Source organism: Microtus oregoni, unplaced genomic scaffold, assembly GCF_018167655.1.
Source record: "Microtus oregoni isolate MIOR12 unplaced genomic scaffold, Mior012 000032F_ref0000030, whole genome shotgun sequence".
Lineage (NCBI taxonomy): Eukaryota > Metazoa > Chordata > Mammalia > Rodentia > Cricetidae > Microtus > Microtus oregoni.
Window position 1 is genome coordinate 7022800 of NW_024543091.1, and position 22210 is coordinate 7045009.

The 22210-nt window shown below is 40.5% G+C and overlaps 1 protein-coding gene across 5 annotated transcripts in view; it reads right to left on the reverse strand.

The window, feature by feature from the left end:
- Myo6 (myosin VI) overlaps window positions 1–22210 on the reverse strand; it is a 132836-nt gene that overhangs the window by 10890 nt on the left and 99736 nt on the right. For 3 of the 5 annotated variants that reach the window (XM_041679386.1, XM_041679385.1, XM_041679387.1), the window contains exons 19-28: window positions 22160–22198; window positions 19088–19181; window positions 14039–14169; window positions 13868–13945; window positions 12018–12147; window positions 9640–9730; window positions 8757–8907; window positions 7124–7332; window positions 5597–5675; window positions 4065–4225 (exon numbers count right to left, since the gene is read on the reverse strand). In XM_041679386.1, the coding sequence (XP_041535320.1) occupies window positions 4065–4225; window positions 5597–5675; window positions 7124–7332; window positions 8757–8907; window positions 9640–9730; window positions 12018–12147; window positions 13868–13945; window positions 14039–14169; window positions 19088–19181; window positions 22160–22198 (1163 nt within the window). Of the gene's footprint in view, window positions 1–2585; window positions 2616–3015; window positions 3043–4064; window positions 4226–5596; window positions 5676–7123; window positions 7333–8756; window positions 8908–9639; window positions 9731–12017; window positions 12148–13867; window positions 13946–14038; window positions 14170–19087; window positions 19182–22159; window positions 22199–22210 lie in introns of all 5 variants that reach the window. The other 2 variants (XM_041679384.1, XM_041679383.1) reach the window with 1 other exon arrangement.

Consider the following 22210-nt stretch of genomic DNA (forward strand, 5'->3'; position numbering starts at 1 on the left):
ATTACCAATACTGTAAAACTCTTTACTTTGTAAGGTATCTAGTAATGACTCATAATTCTACCCATAAAACATGACAAGATCTTAGAGTTTAGAATTATTTGAGCACATCTCTAACACTGCGTAAAAATTTTCAGATAGAATTTCATGAGGACCATGCTTCGGTGGTATTTTTTATGTGCAGAATATAAATAGCATGCTCTAAATGTGCGCAGGAAACTTGGCAGGATATAGATGCTGTACCAGGAGTTTTGCAGCAAAGATGCTCAGTGCATCTCCGTTAGTCTGACAAAGCTTCATGGTGGTAAACCGAGCTGATGTGCTCAGATAACAGTCTGGAGATCTTTAGCCCCAAACCAAAGTATATATTTAAAAAAGGGAAGGAGAAGATCGATACAAAGCACTTGTTAAGGGAAATGCCTGATGTGATCTGACCTTGAAGGAGAAGTACGTCTGCACGCAAACGCTGCTATGTCTTTAATTACTCGGCAGACTGGCACTTCTCTCGGCATGTGCTAAATTCTGTGAAGCAGACTGACAGTTTCACTGGGTTCAAGAAACCAGCACTGTCTTGATTCCATTTCATCTCTGTCCTTTGCTTTTTTTCCCCTTCATAATGAATCATTTTCATATATGTTCTATTCATCCAATTCTAGCAACCACAAACACTTCAGGAAAAAAACAAAAATCACAAGTTAAGAAGATGGATGTGTTGCCTGAGGGGACAGTTTCCTAGATGCCTGCCTGCAAGCAGCTGGAACTCTGATTGAGGGGCAGAGGTCTGCAATTGTGTGTGTGTGTGTGTGTGTGTGTGTGTGTGTGTGTGTACATATAATTAAATATATGTAATTCAATATGTTTGTATATATATATATATATATATATATATATATATATATATGCAACGCTTGGTATTTCTGGATAGTTGCCCAAGCAAGCACAGTAGAAGAAACTCCACCTGCGGAAGCTGACTAGCCCAGATAAAACCCACAAAGTAAACTATGGAAGCGTAATCTAATAAAATTATCTTTTGGCAATACACAATACTCTATCCATCTCTACTTATATATCAACTTTTCAGAATTTTGTAACTCTCTAAAAGTATAATTTTTAAAGTATTTGCAATTCTACCATCTCTCTGCCTCAGTTCCAGTCTGGTTTTAACCACCTCCTTCTCCTAAAGTGCTTCCGCCTGTTCCCCACAGCAGGCTCCTGAGGAGTCAAATCACTTTCCCAAGCTCTTGATCACTTGGTCTGCTGGTCATATAGAGATGTCTCCTAAAGTTTCAGCACCAGGAGACAACTTCTACCAAGTCACTCTCCTCTCTAACGCTCACCAACATTCTACACCAGATTCTACACCAACTCCAGGAGTTTCGCTGAGCCAAACCAGGCCCTGCACCTAGGTGCTTCCGCCTTCTGCATATGCTGAGCTACCTGCAAATGTTTACAATGTCACCTTAGACATCAATACAGAGTTTACTTAACAAACTCAAATGACAACTCTAAAGTGGTTGTTCTAATAGAAGAAAGTAGACGGCGGCTTCTCACCAACTACTCTACGTTTCTGGTTGGTGCTAAGGTAATAACAGTGCTGCAAGCTTGTGCTCCTGGTGCCTGCTGAGGTGTTGGGTGTCCTGTACAGGAACTGTCCCCTGATCCACATCAGATAAACATGTATGCCACATACATAAATGTGAAGCATACACACAAAAATACATTTTACATGTAAATTGTTTTAATGTTAATAATGTATTTCTACACAGTTTTAATGTACAATGTATATTTTTAACATACAGCTTTTATGCAGCTGCAAGCCTTGTGTAACTGAGAGGAGGTGAAGCCTCATTTTGCGTGAAACTCTGAAGAGCACTGTTCTCGAAGCTGTGGCTTTAGAGCTCGTGAGGGTCTCCTGACAGCTCGCACTCCTAGCTATCGTGTTCATGGTGGCTCTCAAAGCAAACACATCTGGTTATGGATCGTGTCTTCTATGGCGACTATGCAGCTCCACAGTTAACGTTTCATCATGAATGGCTGTCCTTGCCCCCTTACGTGGATTTCCCGGGGAGCTGTTGCTACAGCCCCTGCTGGTTACGACACACCTGCTCATGAGGCTACTGCCTGACAGTTGACAGCTGCCTTAATCCTGCTAAAATTCAGGCTGTGTAACTATCCTCAGATGAATACGGTATGTCCTGCTATTTCCCAGTGTCACTGAGAAAACCGACAGTGAAAGAAGCATCGCACATAGCCCTCAGACGAGACCCAGTCTGCGGGTTAGCAGATCAAGCATCACACACACGGAAAACTCAGCCTTTTACTTATTCTTCCTCCTCCACACCTGCTATGAGGAGTGAGTTCACAACACATGAAACAATTTGGTATTAAAGTGGAAACAACAGAAGAATGGGGAAGCCAGTCCCGAACTCCCATGGCTGCATTTAAACCTTTCCCTAGGCAAGAAAAAGGGGGGGGAAATGATTTCATTGTCTTTAATAAAAGGAAGCAACTTAAAATGCATTTCAAGGAGGAGATGACTTCTCACAAAATAAACCAAATCTTTAAAGAGACGAGGAAGAATGACATACGGTGTCATATGCGGTCTTGCTCCATTAGGTCTGTAAAAAGAATATGATTTGGTTACTGTCGCCACCAGGTCTGAACTGTGAAAATCTGAATTGTGTGAATTTGTGTTCTAATTACTTATTGATTTCAAAATACAAGTTATCTTTGATCTACATAAGATCATTGAGACTTTAATGTGTTTTTAAAATACTCATTGGGATTGAGAAACAATAAATTAATGGAATTAGTAACAAATTAAAAAGCAAATATATTAATATTGGAAAATTCAGACATTCATGACATTCATACGCTGTGAGATTAGGTGTTAATAGAAATTTGAATTTCTCTACAATTTCATGTGATTTGTAGTTATCAGTTTGCATCAAGGATCATAAGTGTAATGGATTAGGATGATATTGGAAAATGTATTTCATGTGTGCAAATAAATCTTACTTAGAAGTTGCTGGACAGGAACTTAGGCTGAAAAAGTAACTTGGAAACATTTAGTACAGCAGAAGCCATGTATTACAACACACCTAACTGATGCACGGTCCTAGGCTGCTCACACACAATTCATACACTTTCATATACGGTTCAGACTCCAAAGCTTTTCAAATAACCACACAGGAAAAACTAGTGACGGCAAATGAGCACAACCCATCTTTGCAGTTAAGTAAACTCTAACCACCTGGATGGAACTGCCTTTTCCTTTAACAAGCAAATAGCGCCATCGTGTGGTCAAAATTGAATATACCCTGACACTTCTGAAAACTAAGACTGTGTATGTCTGTCTATTCACGCCTCTCAGGATGGAGAAAGCATATACCCCTCACAGATTTGTTTTGGATTTTTACATGAATAATAAAAACACGTGTTTCTGTATTCTTAAACGATAAATGTTAACTTTTTTGCAACTTGATGCCAAATATTAAGAACTTCCATACTGCTCCAAACTCCACCATAATATCTAGACATAAGTCAGAATCTAAGGAACCAAAACATTTCTGCAAGGTTAGTTTTCATCCTTGTAAATGAATCGTTCTGATTTTGAGACACGGGGGAGGGCCAACTGCACCTCACTGCAAGTGTTAAGAATGTGGTGAGTTGTTTCAAATTTATGTTAGGAAACTAAAGACTCCCTGCTTTATAAGTATCGGGTTGCATTATAATTATAATATAGTCACTAACGTCTATGTCAGTATTTAACAAGTATTTAGAAGCTAAATTTCTACCCAGTACACAATATCCTTAAACAATTTCAGCAATCAAGCAGAGTTTTGTTCTTAACAGAACAACCATTAACTGAAAATTGGGGTTTTATGTTTTAACCGTTCAATAACTAAATGGAAAATCAATTGTTACATTCATTTGAATGCAAAAGCAAATCTAACTAATTTTAAAATGCTTTTACTTCAAATATGTCAAAACCTCCGCCTCTCTCCTAGTCCTCTTCAAACAGACATAAGAAAGCCCAGGTCAGGGCGGACCCAGAGCCCCAGTACCTTCGGAGCGCCAGATCACTCTGCGCCTCGTCACTGATGAGCTCGGACTCATTCTGGGCGATGCGCAGGGCCAGTTCCCTGTCCCTGCACTCCTGCGCCAGGACCGCCTGCTGCTGGGACTCCTCCTCCCGCTGTCTGGCCAGCTGCGCTTCCACCTCAGCCTGCAGCACAAAGAGCCAAACCTAGCAAGAGCTTTTCGTTCCCAAAACTATTACCTCAAACAAAAGGAACTTAGAGGCCTAGGCCAGATTCTCTGCTAACAGACACTGCTTAAACCCAAGTCTCTCGCTCTCCCAGCCCCCCCCCCGCCCCCTCACACATATTATCATTAATGCTTCACTTTCCCAATGCCAAAAGAAAGGAGACACGGTGGCTCCACCATTCTGTGACCACAGTGTGAGTATCCCCAGGGCCACAGAAGCATCCGGGCGCTAACACCTATACATACGCAGTGGATACAGGACTGATGACGGACTTACAAGTCCATACTATGAAAGCAAAATAAGTGAAACATACCAATCATCTCAGCCAGGAATCTAAAAGCTGGGAATTGGGGGCCAGGTGGTCGTAACACAGGCCTTTAATCCCAATACTTGAAATACTTGATAGGCAGAGGCAAGTGGAACTCGGTGAGTTCAAAGCCAGCCTGGTCTACAGAGCAGTTCCAGAACTGCCAGGACTACACAGAGAAACCCCCCTCTTAAAAACAAAAACGAACAAATAAAACAAACAAACTGGGAGTTGAGGACTTTCTTAAGCCTAACTCATTAATACAAGTATCTATAGTTATAAAATAACACTGCAGAAACTGAAGTTGTTTTTAAGAAACAACGTTTCTAATTTTAAAAATATATTTAACTAAATGTTATTACATCACTTCCCCCTTGCCTTTCCACTCTCCTTCTAACTCCTCCTATGTCTCCCCACGCTCAAATTAATACTCTCTTTTTCTTTGACTAGCTTGTATTACTATGAAGTAATAGATCTCCGTATGGGATTTTTATACATAGTTCACTTGGGGTGACTTCTCCATCCCTACCTCATCTCTCTGCCCCCTTTCCCACTGCACCCTCTCTCCCCATGATTCTCCCTTCTACTTTGTTCCATTGTCTTCCTCTCTCCCTTAACATCTCTTCTTTACATCTCATGGTCCCTCGATTACCTCACAAAAACATAAAGTTTTCTGGTTCCCAAAGTTATGTTTTAAGAGAATGCTAATCTGAATTTCCCTTAATAGAGTAACAATAATAATGATTACCGTGCTAGGAATTGTTCTACAAGCTTTAATATGTGGCAACTCATTTAATAAAACTATTATTTATCCCCGCTCTACAAAGAGATTCGTGGTGATATATAATGTCACCATTTCTGTTGGTGACAAAGCCTGGGAACTCCCTTCCCTAGCACCAAGCCCCACCTCACACTCCCTTCAGGATCAGCCTTTCACCCCTAGGTAAACCAATGAGTTTTCTTCAGCTTTTTCATGACTTGTGGCTTCTATCTGATAGGAATACAGTCCAGTGAACACACACCTGGATCCGTTTCTCATCGTCTTCCCTCTTCTTCCTTTCCTCCTCTTCTTGTTTTCTTTTTGCTTCCATCTCAAGTTTCCTGAGAATGGGAGAGAGAACTCTTCAAATTTTTAACTATGAGAAATCCTTCAGAAGACAAACGAGCTATAGGTTAACAGGCACCACAGAGCAGGATGGACCCAAGCTAGTCTCAGGCCACACGCAGCAACGACTTGGTTCAACTATCATAAGATTTAACTCCCCCCCTAAACAATTCTAAATAAAGCAAACACAGTCGTCTTCCATAACGTAAAGCACTTCTAGATAAACTTGGTAACGATGAGTTCACAGACGGAGGAAATGTGGTTGGCGTAGAAAAGGGCAATGCATGCCGAGCTTATAGAAGCATCCTGTATTACAGAATACATCCTGTATTATTATCCACAATAACTAGGATGTAGAATCAGCCAGGAGTACAGCAAGGGATAAAGAATAATCCTGCCATCTGCAGCACAATGGATGGAAGTGGAGGATGTCGTGTTAAGTGAAATAAGCCAGGAAAGGAAACGCGGCAACCATGTGTTCTCACTTATGGGAATTAAGGAAAAGAGAGAACTCCATCTGAAAGCACAGCAGTGATTTCCAGGGATGCTGAGGAGTGCTCGCCAGGTGAGGAGTGTGTGGATGTGCCAAATGCACGCTACACATGGATGTGAGTATCACATGAACCCCACTAATAGATATAAGTTAATATGTTTTAAAACAAAATAAAAATTTTCTGGGCAGGTTGGCTCATGCCTGTAAACACAGCACCAAGAGGCATTGGTAAGAAGATTGTCACAAGTTTGAGGACATCCTGATTTATCTAGCAAAATGCGGATCAGCAGGGCCCAAAGACCGTCTCCAAAAGCCATCAGGAATGAAGTAAAGCTGGACTGTATTAAATTAAGTTGTTGTGCTTCCACTCACTCACAAAGTTTCCGACTTTAGGGTGAACAAGATGGCTCAGATGGTAAAGGCGCTCACCACCAGACTGACCCCATGGATCCCAAGAAGCCACGTGGTGAGAGAGAGAGCCGGTCCACAAGTGGCTGACTTCCATGTGCACCCATGGAGAACCGGTCCACAAGTGGCTGACTTCCATGTGCACACATGGAGAACTGGTCCACAAGTGGCTGACTTCCATGTGCACCCATGGCAAAGAAGCAGCGCGTGCGAGCACACATACATGGAATAAAAATGTTCAGACTGTAGCTTTTCTCAGTTTTTAGATTTGTAGACTAGAAGCATCCAATCTATGGTTAACAACTGCATATAACTATATACAATGAGCATTACTTCCTTCTCAAACTCATTGTAAAATTGTTTGATGTTAGTGTGTTAAGTATAAAGCTCACTCAGACGGCTGCAGCAGGAAGATGAGAATTCCAGGCCAGCCTGCGCTACACTCTGAATCCCTGTCACAAAGAATATGAATCAATAAATATCATCAGAACAGCCACCCCCATCAACCTGAGGGCTTCTCGTCAGAACAACACAAAGCCTTACATCCGCCTCTCCTCCTCCTCCTTCCGCCGACGCTTTTCGTCCTCTTCGCGTCTCTTCCTTTCTTTCTCCATCTCCTCTTGAATGCGCCGCAGCCTCTCCGCCTCCTCCTGCTGCTGCTTCTTCTTCTGCAGGGCACTGAGGAGGTCTTCTGAGCTTTTAACAAGCGCATCATACTCTTTCTGTATTTGCTCCCTCGTCATCATGGTCGACTTAAAAGGTCAAACAATAAACATGTACTTAAGTTATGTCCTCCACACAACACGGCTATGCTTAGCGCAACTGAACCACATGCTTTAAACCGGTTACAATGATAAATTCAGTGTTTTGTGGGTTTCCACATTTAAAAAAAAAAAAAGAACTCTAAGAAACATAAAAACGGGTGGCAAAACTTACCAACAAATCCATGTTCATATCTTTTTTTGAAACAGAATTTCACATAGCCCAGGGTAACCCTTACCTAGCGATGAAGCTGAGGAGCCTCACAAATGGAATGACTATCTTATTTAGCCCAAGTCTGTTTTCCTTACTTATAACATTCAGTCACCACCTACAGAGCGTTGGGAAATTACACCTGAACATGTCGGATGATTTTCCTGGGTTCATTTTGATTGATGATGATAACCTTATAAACCAGTCCCAACTGTGATCTGTAAAATCAGCTAAGTCTACTGTAGCATTTTCATCCTTTTCTTCATGTTTTTTTTTTCCTTTCTGCCTCTAATATTTATCTTGTCTACCAGAACTACAAAAGGCTTAATCTAAGTGCATTGTCTTCTGAGTGCTCCCTAGGAAAAGCCTGTAAAAACCTAACCTAGAATTGAGGAAACGGAAAGAGATTAAATATGATAACAAAGATTACAGAAAATATTTTCAGTCACATTAATAATCAAGCAATTGAAAATGAAGTCAAAATAGTCCCTTGAAAAATGAAGAAAATTAATTGCTACTTTTTAGATAGCTGAGCAAACTCTGAAGATAATGTATTAACCACGACAAATCATGTAACCTAACAGCAGAGGAACAAAAGGACACGCATGACTATGACAGAGAACTATGTAAAAACGTGTGCTTACAAAGTATGATTAAGTGGTCAATACAAATATGTATTCGCTGAATGCTTAGTATGGTGCTAGAAAAGAGTGCTGGGTGATATTCTTTCCATTTTCAACCATGACACATTACTTTTATAATTTAGCAGTTTCATTTCTGGAGCTCAGTAGAAGAGTATCTGCTGGCCATACTCAATGTACTTTGTTCAATCCCAAGCACCACCAGAACGAAAAATAAACACAGTGGAATAAAAATTGGTTTTGGAAAGTAGAAAAGCATAAAACAAATTAATTCACATTAACCCTGTCTGAATCATGACTGTAAAAGCTTGACAACAAAGTTTAGTATTTTAGTTACTCTCTAGAGGGTAGTATTTTGCAACAGATAAAAAAATCACATAAAGATTATCTTTTTAATATAAAATTTTTCAGATATTGAGAAAAGATTAACATGGGTATCCACTTGCTAATGCTTCATATCTTGAATAAATAATGTTATTTTCCTATACAAGTTCAATACCAATAACAAAAACAGCAAATTACACACACACAAAAAAAAAGGAAGCTGGGTTAAAACGACCCACCTTAATTTTGGCCATCAAGGCATCAATGGAAATCTCCAGGTCTTTGATCTGCCTGTTCACCTCCGGCTTTCCATCTTTCAGCGCACTTACGACTTCATTGAACTTGTCAAGTCGTTTCTTCAGTGTGCCCACCTTGACCAGGCCATCGATGCTGCAACAGGAAGGCATCATCAGATAGTTGCCTCCCAGCTAACGGTCTAGGAGAGCTCTCGTGGAAACTCGAAAGTGAACACTGCGGCTAAACGGCAGGTCACTTCTGTCTGCAGTGTTGTTTAGTAATCTGTTTGGGTCTCTCATTAAGTATAAAAAGAACCAAGTACACGTATGAAGAGCACCAAACAAACGAATGAGCAGCACTGATGACTGTCAATAAGATTGAGGGCAACCATGTTCAGACTGGAAAATCAGGGTTCAACTTATCAAACTCAAAGGACCCAGCACCTCAATGAAAAGGTGTGCCGTCAACAGCCATTCAAACTTTCCAAGTTTAAAAAGTAACTTGGTAACACACGTTTTTAAATAAGATGAAAAGGAAATACATACAGCAAAATGATACACGAACAAAACTAGATCATTTTATGAACATTCTTGAAAATTACAATCAGGCTATTGAGCATCTTCCAAAATAGCGTTTAACTTGGCATCATCGAGAAACTCAAACCATCCAGTAACCAGAATAGCCGTCTTGCTCAGTCTGTCATTCCAACCTCTTAGTGCTCACATTTCTGCCAGTCACTCAAACCTTTGGTAGCACCAAGCGAAGTAACGCACGCAGCACAAACAAGCCATTTCCAGGCAGGACAGGACCCAGATGCTCTTCATCATGACGCACCGCCATTTATACTGTAGTGCTGTAGAGCTCCGCAGACACTGTTCACCTTACCGTGGTTTGTGTCTCCTTTTGCACAGCCACATTCGAATGGTTTTCTGCATTTTAATGCAGGCTTCAGCTCGATATCTTATTTTGTTTTTCACTATGTGTAAGAGTAAAATAAAATGACAGAAAATTTTGGTTTAAACAGGACATAAATTTAAAACGCATTCATTTCCACAAAGCAATTCTCATAAAATCTTGATGAATATGTTATTCGCTCATCAAAATTGAGAAGTCTAATGTTTCTTTAACTTCTTAAAAGTTATTTTAAAAAATGATTGATGCGGCTAGCATTATATTTCAAATGTATTCTGCAGTATACAACACTACTATTAACAAACTGTCCTGGGCCATATTTCTGTTAAATGTCTATTAAATATTATGTCTTTTAAAAAGTTAACCTGCCAAATGAGTTTAAGAAACACAGTTTACCTCCTTCTGGAAATCCACACTGAACATTATAGGTATGGTATCTAAGAGTCCTACAGGAAAATAATCTTTCAGCTGCTGGTATCTAGAATTTCCTAGCACACTTGTGGTGTGCAATTCCCCTCTGTGTGCTGTGAATACTATTGGTTAAAGAAACTGGCTTGGCCTGATAGGGTAGAACAGAGCTAGACAGGGAAAACTAAACTGAATGCTGGGAGAAAGAAGGGCGGAGTCAGAGAGAAGCCATGTAGCCCAGCCAGAGACAGATGCCAGAACTTTAGCAGGTAAGCCACAGCTACATGGCAATACATAGATTAACAGAAATGGATTAAATTAATATGTAAGAGTTAGCCAATAAGAAGCTAGAACTAATGGGCCAAGCAGTGATTTAAATAATATAGTTTCTTTATGATTATTTCGGGAGTCTGAGTATCTGGGAAACAAAAAAAGCAGCCTCCTACAACAGGAAACATTTATATTTTCCTTATGATATTTTTTTATAAATATGCACTATTGTCTAACAAAAAGTCTTAAGAATAATGCCAAACTCCTTTGTGTTAGACCAAGTGAATTTTACTCTTGCATTAGTAAAGATTTCTCTACTAAATCCTACCACATCCACAGCACTATTTTAAGTGTTCTGGCATAGGGAGCATGGTGACTGATCGTCATATAGTTCCCAACACTAAATTTTCATCAAGTAATCCAAAATACTCTGCACTCACTCATGTTTCAGACCAGAGGGAAGTAGCTGCTACAGCCTAGCAGAGCTACACTCAAACGCAGCTTGGTCCAGCATGCTGAGAGTGAGTTTCAGAGGGGAGGGACAGGAGACGGTGCAAAGACAAACCAAAACCCCAGCTATAGCCTAGAAAGAAAGTCTAGGAATTCGAACCTTGCCAACTATTCAAGGAGGGCTAGGAAAGTCTCCTGGTTTAAAAATACAAGTGGGGCAGGGAGCTAGTAAGCAATTTTTGGAGCTAACAAAGTTATTGTGTAGTGATAAAGAGTTGTATTAAAGTATTGACAATGAAGATAAAGGATTATACTATCCGAAGGCAAAATCCACATAATTTGATAACTAATGAGATTTCATGAATAAGAAAAGAGAGACAATACCCAAGGATGTAGCTTGCTTAGCATTTGGAAGGCCCAGAGTTCAATACACAGCACTTCAAGTTAAATAGACTTGGGGTGGGGGATGATAAGAGATAGAGACAAAACACAGATCATCTACTGAGAATACCTAATATAGGTGCCATTTAGGCAGAGGGAAAAAAGCTTTAGTTAAAACTAGAAGAAATGGGACAGGGTTGAGAGTCAAAGAGCTAAAGAGGAAAAAGAAGGGAGTAAATTCTGTATTGCTTAGGACATGATGAAATTAACACTCCTAGAATATATCTCAGATAGTAAACGTCAGACCTTTAATATAATAAAATATAATAAATAAAAATAAGTCTACAAATGCTGACTGATGTATTGGGGGACCATTCCACCAGACACAACAGGAACCAAAGTTGCAGCATCCCTCAAACCATCTCACTGCCAAAATAACGAATCTTGATGTGAACTAGAACAGTTTGGTAAGCACTTGGATTTGGTTGTTATGAGACAGAGTCTCACTATGTACACCAGGAAGGCCTTGAACTTTCTTTTTTCTTTAATTTTCCTTTGTGTGCGGATGCTTTGCCTGCCTTAATGTCTGAGTCACATACATGCAATGCCTGCAGAGGCCAGAAGAGGGCATGGGATCCCCTAGAATGGCACTGCACACAGCTGTGAGCTGCCATGTGGGTGCTGGGAATCAAACCCAGTTCTTCTAGAAAAGCAGCCATGCTCTTCACCACTGAGCCATCTCTCCAACCCTGAGGCCATGAACTCTTGGTTCTTCTACAGGAACCTGCCGAGCAGCGCTGGGATTAAAGAACGTGACACTACGCCAGAGAGAGAATACTCACGTTTGATGACTGACAGGGAACACCACTGGACTTTCTTCCAGCGACTACAGACTAGCCAAAGATTGACTCTCTTTACCAACTCCGCTAAGTGATCAGGGTCAGACTTCATAATCTGATCAAATTCTGCAAACTAGGAGTAAGATAACTTAGCGTCAGCATTAAATGGTAAACGTGTTCAAACGGAGAAAACAAAATGCATGGAGGTCAAGTCCCAGGTTTAACTTCCTGAAAATCACTAAAGGCCAACTCCAACAGGGCAAACAGAGAACTTAAACTTGCTTGGCCACATTTCATAGCCCTTTTCTTGTGTCCTTCAGCAATTTTTGGAGCTTAGGAAGGTTACTTATTCCTAAAAGGCACCAAAAATAGGAATAGGAAAAGCTCTTAAATGAGTAATTACTGAGACATCTGAGGGGAAATGTTGATAGGGGCTAACGTGTCTCAGCCAGTTCATCTGCATTCTCATACACACATAGCTCTTGACAGTAATGGCCATCTATAACAGGAAAGTCACCAAAAGTATTATCTCTCCCAACACCTACCCTGATTTTAGACAAGAATAAGAAATTGAACTAAGAGACAGACCACACAAAGGCAATGCATATTTGGCTACCAATGAATGAAATGTACGATTTCTGCTATTTACTACCAAATTCCAGAATTATTCCCATTCTTCACCAAATATCACACTGAAGTATTAAAGTTTCTTAATCATGAAAAAATTAAAGATATAACAAGACTACACATCTCTGAATCAGCTTCCTTTAAACTTTCAACAACCCCTTTTCATTTTTCTGGAGGTAAATAATCCAAGTCCTTTCTCTATCCAGATATTAACTAAATAGTGACTATACCTCTGAAATAGGAGAAGTGTTGAATTTATGATAAATACTACTAAAGCAAAGCCAACTAGGAACATCCATCTTTCCTTTTTTTCTTAATTCTTTATGGGGAATGGTGTGGGTTTCATGACAAAGACACCACAGAGAAAAACCCTTACTTAGTCATGCAAACACACATCTCATGCTCAAAAGTGTGACATCAGATTTATTATAATTACTTTATCCTCAAGACACTATAGATACTTGATAGTATAATTGGCTATTTAGCTGCAATACAATTACATTTACAATGATGAGGATGTAATAATTAAGTCAGTATTTAAATACTAGGAATGTGGAAATGCTATTATTAACACGGGTGAACAGTGTTAATAATAACACTTAAGTGTTTGTGTACAGAATACAGTTAGCTATGAAGTATTCTACAGTCAGTGAATGCCTCAATGAAGTACTATGTCAGCCAAAAAATACAACCTAATATATGCGGTGTTTATACACTCCTTCACTGAAAATTTGGCAGCAGTCAGTACAAACTCCAGTCCAATTTCATATGCCTTATATGTCTACCACACTCGAGGGAAACTCTCTCAGAGTGAAGACTCCGACATACTATGAAATCTCACCATGCAAAGCGGCACATGCTTATAATCCCAGCATTTTGGAGCCTGGGACAATCAGACAAATCCAGGCCAGTTTCAGTTACATGCTGAGCTACCTAACTGGCTCATAAATTAAAATAGTCTAGAAATGCTTTTAACTTATAAATAGTAGAGGTATTTGGTTATTCCCTATTTAACAAAAAAAAAAATTAAACAATGCTCTGATTCCAACACTGATGAAAACTAAAATTTAAACTCCGAATATGAAACACCCCCAAACAGGAAAACTGTGGGAAATGAAACATAATTTCACACTGTTGTATGCAATGTAATAATAACATCAATTCCTAATAAGAAAATACATACCAAGCCCAACTACCATATGCTAAAGTTTAAAATACAGATTTACCTTGCCAGGTCTGAAAAATACTTTCGTTAGCCCAAACTTGTAGTCAACTTCATTTAATCCCAAAGCTTTAAAAAGAGCCTGAAAAAGAAGTTTAAAAAAAAATGAGCTCCAACTAGAAATTAATAGAAAAGGTTTGTTGCTGAGAAATTTGTATTGAAGCAGCATCTATACCTTACAAAATAGCCTTGGATCCAATCTTGCAAGTTTGTCTGGCATGTACTTCTTGTACATATTATAGAGTTCATGAAATGAGGCTCTTGAAGGGAAACCTCCTTGCATTAAGTCCAGCACCGACACCATACCTAGAGTCATGAGCACAGATAATTCTCAGTCACAATACAAAAGGGCAGGGTAACTCATCTATGTTACAGTGTGCGTTTATGAAAAGATAACTTATAGGGAGAGAATACCACGGTGAGACACGGGGCAGGAAGCACACCTCCAGTCAGTATGCTCAACTTATTCAACACTTTAAAACAGCCAAAATGAAATCCCATGTAAAATCAGCACAGTGATCATTCCACAGAGGCATCCCATCTAGAAGGTTCCAGTATCATGTCTTTTTTATTTTTGCTGCTCAATTTTTTTTACTGATTTTTATTGAGCTCTACATTTTTTTTCTCTGCTCCCTTCCCTGCCTCTCCCTTCCCCTTCAACCCTCCCCCAAGGTTCCCATGCTCCCAATTTATAGAAAGCAAAATTCTGTATTTGGCCACTCTCTCCATTTCTATAGTTTCCCCAGAACTAATACAAAAGAGAATTTATTATTTAAACATTATGTGTAATATAACATATACAATATCTCTCTCTCTCTCTCTCTCTCTCTCACACACACACACGTACGCATGCACACACACACACCCTTCTACCAATTTGGGACTGTGGCTCTCAAGGAGAACACTAACCTTGCATGTCCAAGGCCCTAGGTTCTAGCCCCAGCCTCAAAATAAGACCTCTTCTACTAAAGAAACGAATCTATTGGTTGGGAAGCTGAGTCTACAGGATAAAATAAAATTATTACATTTTAATTGAATGTTAATAAATGGTCAGTCTAAGCCTTGGGTTGACATGAGCTTTTCTGGTCAGAGTTACAGAGAAAGGAAGCCCGCCTTTTTTCATCATCCCTATGCGCTCCTGACATTCACCTGATAGGAATATTAGTAGAACGGTTTCTGTGCTGGGTGGGTTTTTGTCAACTTGAAATAAACTTAAGTCATCAGGGAAGGGAGGACACCCGTTGATAAAATGGCCTCAACTGGCCTGTGGGCAAATCCGTGAGGCACTTTCTTACTGAATGACAGATGTGGAGGGCCCAGCCCACTGTGGTGCCACCCCTGGGCAGTTGGTTTGGGGTCTTGGATTGTATAAGAAAGGTAGCTGAGAAAGCCAGTGACGTGTTCCTCCAGCCTGTCCTTCGGTTTCTGCCTCCAGGTTCCCACCCTGACTTCCAGTCCTGACGTCCCTCAGTGACGGAGCTTGACTCCAGGGTTGTGAAATGAAAGAAAGCAAACTAGGAGAGTGTCTTAAATTAATTATCCTCAAAAAAGAAAAAAACCAAACAAAACAAAAAGCCTAAATGGGAAGGTAAAATAGAATCTATATCTTAAACGTCACACAGAGAAAAACATTCAACCACTTTCACACCCTCAGACTTGGTGCACAGACTCAGGGTCACACAGTCAACAGGCAGGAGGACTATTTAATAAAAAATACTGTGCTGGGAGACAGGGGTGTGGCCCAGCAGTGGGGCACATAGCTCGTGCTCGCGGGGCCTCGGGTTCCAGCTCTAACACCACAAAACCAAAATCCAAGTAAAAGTTACTACAATGAATGGTCATTTTGGTGATTGCATTAGTGTGAGTGCTTATTTAACTATAATAGTAACTACTTAAATTATTCAGATGCAGTTATTAAATCAATATTAAAGAAATTAGGAGTGGTAAGAATATGAATATGTGGAAAACAAAACTGAAAATATATCCTTTCTTTATTCCAAATGCCAAAATGAATTTCAGTTAGACAAATTAAAATGTAAAAAATAAAATTTTCAATAAGTGTATTTTTTAATTGTAACATAATGTAGGGAAGGCAGCCCTTCTATACAGATTGAATACTAGCCTATTGGACTGCAAAAAGAATAAAATCTCTGTGAGAGAGTATGGCAAGGCAATAGCTTTAGATGGCAACTTGGAAACATTCACCTTTTATATAATTTCTACTTTTATAAATCTAAATTACAATTTTCTCACTTATGGACAAAGCCATGTGGAGATATCCACAGTCATTACTTACAGCAGGAAAACAGACAAACAAGCAAAAAAAAAAAAAAACAGAAATAAAGACCCATTCATCAAAATTGTATTACACTCATAAAATAATGCACTGATTAGGGTCCTGGAATTTATCTAACCAGTATAAAAATACATCTAAGGCATAGTGTATACTGATTAAATGAACACATGGAGGCCATTGCTTTTTTCCTGGCAGTTCTGAGGGCTGAACCAGGACTTCTCGTGTGCTAAAACAAGTATTCTACCACTGGACTGAGCTACAGTCCCAGCACTCGGGCTATGTAGTTCAGGCTGGCTTTGAACTCATGAATGGCCAGAACAAGATTTAGTTCTCAGAGCTGCTAGTAGGGGAGAAAAAGTAAGGTTTGGTTATCACTATCACAGTTTGGACAATAAAATGGAGTCACCTGTTAAACTACAACCTAGCTGACCATGTTAAAATGCATTCTTGTGTGAAGGAGGAATCCCACCAACTCGCCAGAAAGCTCACAGTCTGCTAATCTGAACACACAACTGCAGCTCCACACGCTTTACACGCTAGACGCTTGCTTGGAGAGAAGTACGTTACGCTAAAAATCCAGGGAAAAAAGTCAAAATCGAGGCGATGAAAATCACCCTTAAAGGCAGTATACAAAATACATCACTATTGCATTTTTCAGAATATTATCTGTTATTAACACCTGGGGAAGAGCATGCTAGAAACTGGACTCATCTGTAATGTACATGCAAAGGGTTTCAAATAAACGCAGTTACTGAGCAAAAAGAGTCCCTCATTATTATATGCAGAAGTATATTAGTTGGCTTTCTAGTATTTGTTTAAAATTAATCACAAATAAAGTTTTATATCTGATAGATTGTGTATTCCAGTCAATGATGAATTAGTTTAATACACACTAGAGAGACCAGGACTTTGAGGAAGCCAAAACATAGTTCCTAGAAGGAAACTTTAAATAATTGTATAATATACATATATGTGTGTGTGTGTGTGCATGTATTATATATAACAATTATACTAGTAGACACAGTAGACAGCTCATCAATCTCATGAAGAACTATACAAGTATACATAAAATCTGCAACTGTGGCTGTGAAATTAAAGATGCCAGACCTCAGCACCATGAACAAAGTCCCCTTCGGAGCCAGGATCAAGGCTGGCTTTCACAGTAAGTAGTCACTAAGCCGACATATGCAGGATGAAGGAATGATGTCCTGACAGGAAGTAGCATGTACAAAGACCCCGCGATGGGAAGGAACGGAGCACTAAGAGCAAGTCTGTGTAGCTGGAGCACAGCAGAAGGAATGGGAAGAGGGGCGCCATACACAGGGCAGAGGCTGGCACCAGGATTGCACTCTTCACCCCATGGTCATCGGGAGCCATCAAGAGTGTGTAAGCAGGAAGAAGGAAGACTTGTCAGAGTTGAACTGTGGAGTGACGATGTCACACATGTCTCCAATGCATTGAGCAGATGCAAGGGTACACGGGCGATGGCAGCAAGAAAGCCAGCGACAGAAGGCGTCAGCTTCGGTTGGGAAGCAACAGCATTCACTGTAGGAGATCACAGGAACGAGACAGAACGTGTCCTGCACTACCCAACAGGACAGCCATACTAGCCACGGGTCCTTAGGGACACCAGGCACACATAGCTTCTTATGTTTTAGTACTAAAACAAATTTAATCCTTTCTACAGGAGTCCCGTCCGCATAGTGGCATCAATCTCCTGGCTACCATAGTGGGTAACACCAGGAGTTACAAAGGGAATGGAAGGAGGAAGCAGAGAAATCCAAAGGAGAGTGACAGAGAGAAAGATCTAGTAAAATAGGAAGAAGGAGATCCGTGAAGGAGAAGCCATGTGAGTGACAGTGGGAGCCCAGTGTGTCTTAGTGGATTGGGGGCAGAGTCCCACGGGGCCTGGCCTGCACTTAATCATCACTGCTGACTCAGGAGAGGCAGGAAGGGACTACAGCAGGGACCGGAGATTCCTGTTTTAACAGGCCAGAAGCGGGTGAGGGGGTGCAGACTAGCAGAAGTATTTGGCAGCGTCCAGGGGGCACTAGCTTGCAGGCTTTAGTAAGAGAAGAGGCCTTCTGCTGGCAGAGCTCTAAGGGAGCGGGTGACCTGGGGCAGGGGGCTGGCTCTGCTGAAATGTGTGGAGCAGGGAAACTAGGCAGGAGAGGTTTGAGAGCCCCAAAAGGTCAGTGACCATGAATTTAAGTGGTGCCAACCTGGCTGGCCTACCGGCCCTGTAAAAACAAGGAGAGCTCCAGTTTAGAGAGAAGAGTTAGAGCTAGATCCTGACGTCAGGAAAACTGAAGCTTGCCTCGTCTGGGAGGACTCTGCAATACAAAGTTAAGTACAGGGCTCTGAAGCCTCGCTCCAAGTCGTCCTCTGCGAGGACCAGGATGAGGTCAGAGAATAGCGGGTTGGAGAGACAGCAGGGCCTGAGCTAGACCAAACTGAGCAGCAGAAAGAGCAGGGCAGCATCCACGGCTGGGATGCAGAAAGGGCAGGGCAGCAGCTAAAGCTGGGATGCTTGTGCACCAAGAGTCAGTGCCTGAGGCTTCTGCGACTGGGTGAAGTCAGGGCTGGGGCTGGAGGTGACTGATTAATCAATTCATGAAAGTGCCACAGAGCCCAAAGGCTTCATCCTGTTTAAATTCCCACCCCAAGTGGTGGAGGAGAAGCAAGGACTCCAACCCCCCAGTTAACCCAGTTGTGTGGGGAATGGGGACCAGTGTGGGCTGCCGCTGCCAGAAGCAGCCGGCGTGGAGATCCGGGTTTTCCAAGAACAAGTTCTTTATATGTGTTTTACTTCACAAAAAGGAGAAGTCGATGTTGCTCATATCGGCCTCCTGTGCTTTGCTCAGAATTAAGGGATGGTGAGCTGTCTGCTTGCAGAGATTGTGACAGACCCTGAAACTATGGAAATACCTGAACACTGCAGTTGAGACAGAATTTGGGCGCCTTCAAAGTGGTGGCTTGTCATCTTTAAGTTGGGTTTGATGCAGCGAATGAAGCTTGCTCCCTGAAAGAACAGGAAACACGGCTTTTTAAGATAGTACATACAGCATCTATATGTTCCTATTATCTTTGAATACCATGAACTTCCACAGCATACTAATGTTAATGACACAAAATAATTAGGAATTTAGAATTTTATCATATTTCTATAATTTGAACCTTAAAATTAATGACTATATTGACTAAATATTAGCAAGGTGAAGTTTTAGTTTTGACTGTCAAAAATCATTTTGTAAAAAGTCTTTCAGTGCAAAGCATAGGCTTAACTATCTTCTCATAGAAGGTTTGGCTTTTTGTTTTTCAGGGCTATGCCTTGCACACACAGACAAACATCCTACTGCTTAACTAGAAGCCTCTATAGAGGCTGCGAAGGGAATTTCGGCCAAAATGTAAGCAAACAAAACATGAACGTAAGTCACTATTTTCATTCAACTTCAAAAAGACAAGGCCCTGAACTGCACCACTATGTTTGCTTGTTAAGCAGTGTTTTTAAAAGCTTAAGGGCTTCCATGTGGTGACCATATTTTGCTGAATGAGGCAGAGGGAATACTGTTTGTATCACAGTGCAAGTGCTGTGTACGAAGATAAAGTAAAAGACATCCAAACAGATGCTTCTCTTCAAAGTGGCCACCATAGAACCCTGAATAGTTATTTCAACAACGATGACCACCACGGACACTTGGATGGCATGTTTCTACAAACCACAACCACCTCATGATTTTAGAGCAGCCCAGTGTTTGGGGAGTGAAAATAAAACAGCCTCCCCATCAGACGGCATTTAAAGATGCCTGGCTGGTAAGGAATAGTGAGGGGGAATTCCATCAAATACATTATACACTTGTACAAAATTTTCAAAGAAAAAGATATTGTATTTTTTTTAACAAAATGCTTAGCTCTTAAGAGTCAAATATTTTAGACTCAGAAACTTCACGATTTTCTGGGTGGTTCCAAAGGCAAACTCATCAGCAAGTAAAGCAGTAACCGTGGGACAGAATGGACATTTGGCTGTTGGAAATGACTGGTCCTTAAAGGGAAAAGCATGAAGTTCAACTCTGCGGTTTATATAAAAACTAAGACTTTCCTTGGAATTATAATTTTTCTATAACCCACATATCCACTGCCTTTCTTTTTCATTTTGCGTTATAAAGACAGGCTCTCACTATGCAAGCCAAGGTGGCCTCAAAATTAAGAGCCTCTTGCCTCAACTTCCCAAATTCTGGGATTGCCACCACACTCAACAATTAGGACTTCTCTCTAGATGGGTTTTGTTTTTCAGTTCAAACACTGGGGTGAACCCCAGTATAGGGAGTCACACCTGTATTCCCCGGGACACTGCGGCAAAGACAGGCTAATTGTAAGTTCAGGGCTAGCCTGAACTGTATGAGGAAACACTATCTAAAAATGTAAGAAAAAAACCAGCCAAGGGCCAGCTGTGCTGCTGAGTGGCAGAGCATTTGTGTAGCGTGTGCAAGATCCTAAGTTCAATGCCAACACCACCGAAACACAACTAGAAAAACAATATCAAGGTGAATCAACAAAATGTAGTTAGAAGATGAACTTGTAGTAAGTTTGACATTTATCATTTATAAAGGACAGAAAAATATCAAGGTCATTTTTGTCTGCAGCACACTGCCCTGTCTGAAGAGTATCACTATAATAAATTGCATGTCTTATCTTTAATATTAAAATATTTGCTCTTTTTTATAGTAATTATTTTCACTTTTGTGAAATCTTCATTTATTAACAACAAAAACTTCCAAATAATTTCACTTCACATACATTCTTGGCCTTTCTTAAAAAAAACTAATAATAAACACCTTACCATCTCAAAAGCTGACAGTGTGGCTGTGTGGTGTGGCTGAGGCGTGGGGGGGTTTGGGGTGTGGGTGTAACTGGGTGTTGTTGTGCGTGTGCACTGGGGCTGGCATCCCGAGCATCATAATTACCAGGTAAAAGTCTACCACTGAGCTAAAATTCCAGCCCTCTAAAAATCAACTTCTTTTTGAAAGAAAATGTGGTTTAAAAGATACCTCTCATTATCCCAGGGTTACTGTGCTTACTTGGATAACCACTAATAGTTGTTTCAGAAGACCATTTTAAAAACATACTTTCTTCAAATAATCCAATTAAAAAAAATGGGGTACAGGCCTAAACAGAGAACTGTCAACAGATGAATCTAAAACGGCTGAAAGACACTTAAGGAAATGCTCAACATCCTTAGCTATCAGAGAAATGCAAATCAAAACAACTCTTACACCTGTAAGAACGGCCAAGATCAAAAACACTGATGACAACTTATGCTGGAGAGGATGTGGGGAAAAGGGAACACTCGTTCATTGCTGATGGGAATGCAAGCTGGTACACCCCCTTTGGAAATCAGTACGGTGATTTCTTAGAAAATTAGGAAACAACCTTCCTCAAGACCCAACAATATCACTTTTGGGTATATACCCAAAGGATGCTCAATTGTGCCACAAGGATATGTGCTCAGCTATGTTAATAGCAGGCAGCATTGTTTGTCATAGCCAGAACCTGGAAAAAAATCTAAATACCCCTCAATCGAAGAATGGATAAAAAAGATGTGATACATTTACACAATGGGAAAAAATGACATCTTGAAATTTGCTGGCAAACAGATGGATCTAAAAACAGCATATTGAGTGAGGTAACCCAGACCCAGAAAGACAAACACTATAGGTACTCACTTGTAAGTGACTTTTAGACATAAAGCAAAAAATACCAGCCTACAATTCACAACTGCAGAGAACCTAGACAACAATGAGGACACTAAGAGAGACATACATGGATCTAATCTACATGGAAAGTAGAAAAAGACAGGATCTCCTGAGTAAATTAGGAGCGTGGGGATCATGGGAGAAGGTAGAAGGGGAGGGGGAAAGGACGGAGGGGAGCAGAGAAAAATAATAAAAACAATAAAAAGTTTAAAAAAAAAAGCCCTGCTTTCTTATTAAATATACTCACAGTACTTCGCAGTTTATCCAGAAGCAAATTTAACTGTGTCTAGGAAAGAAA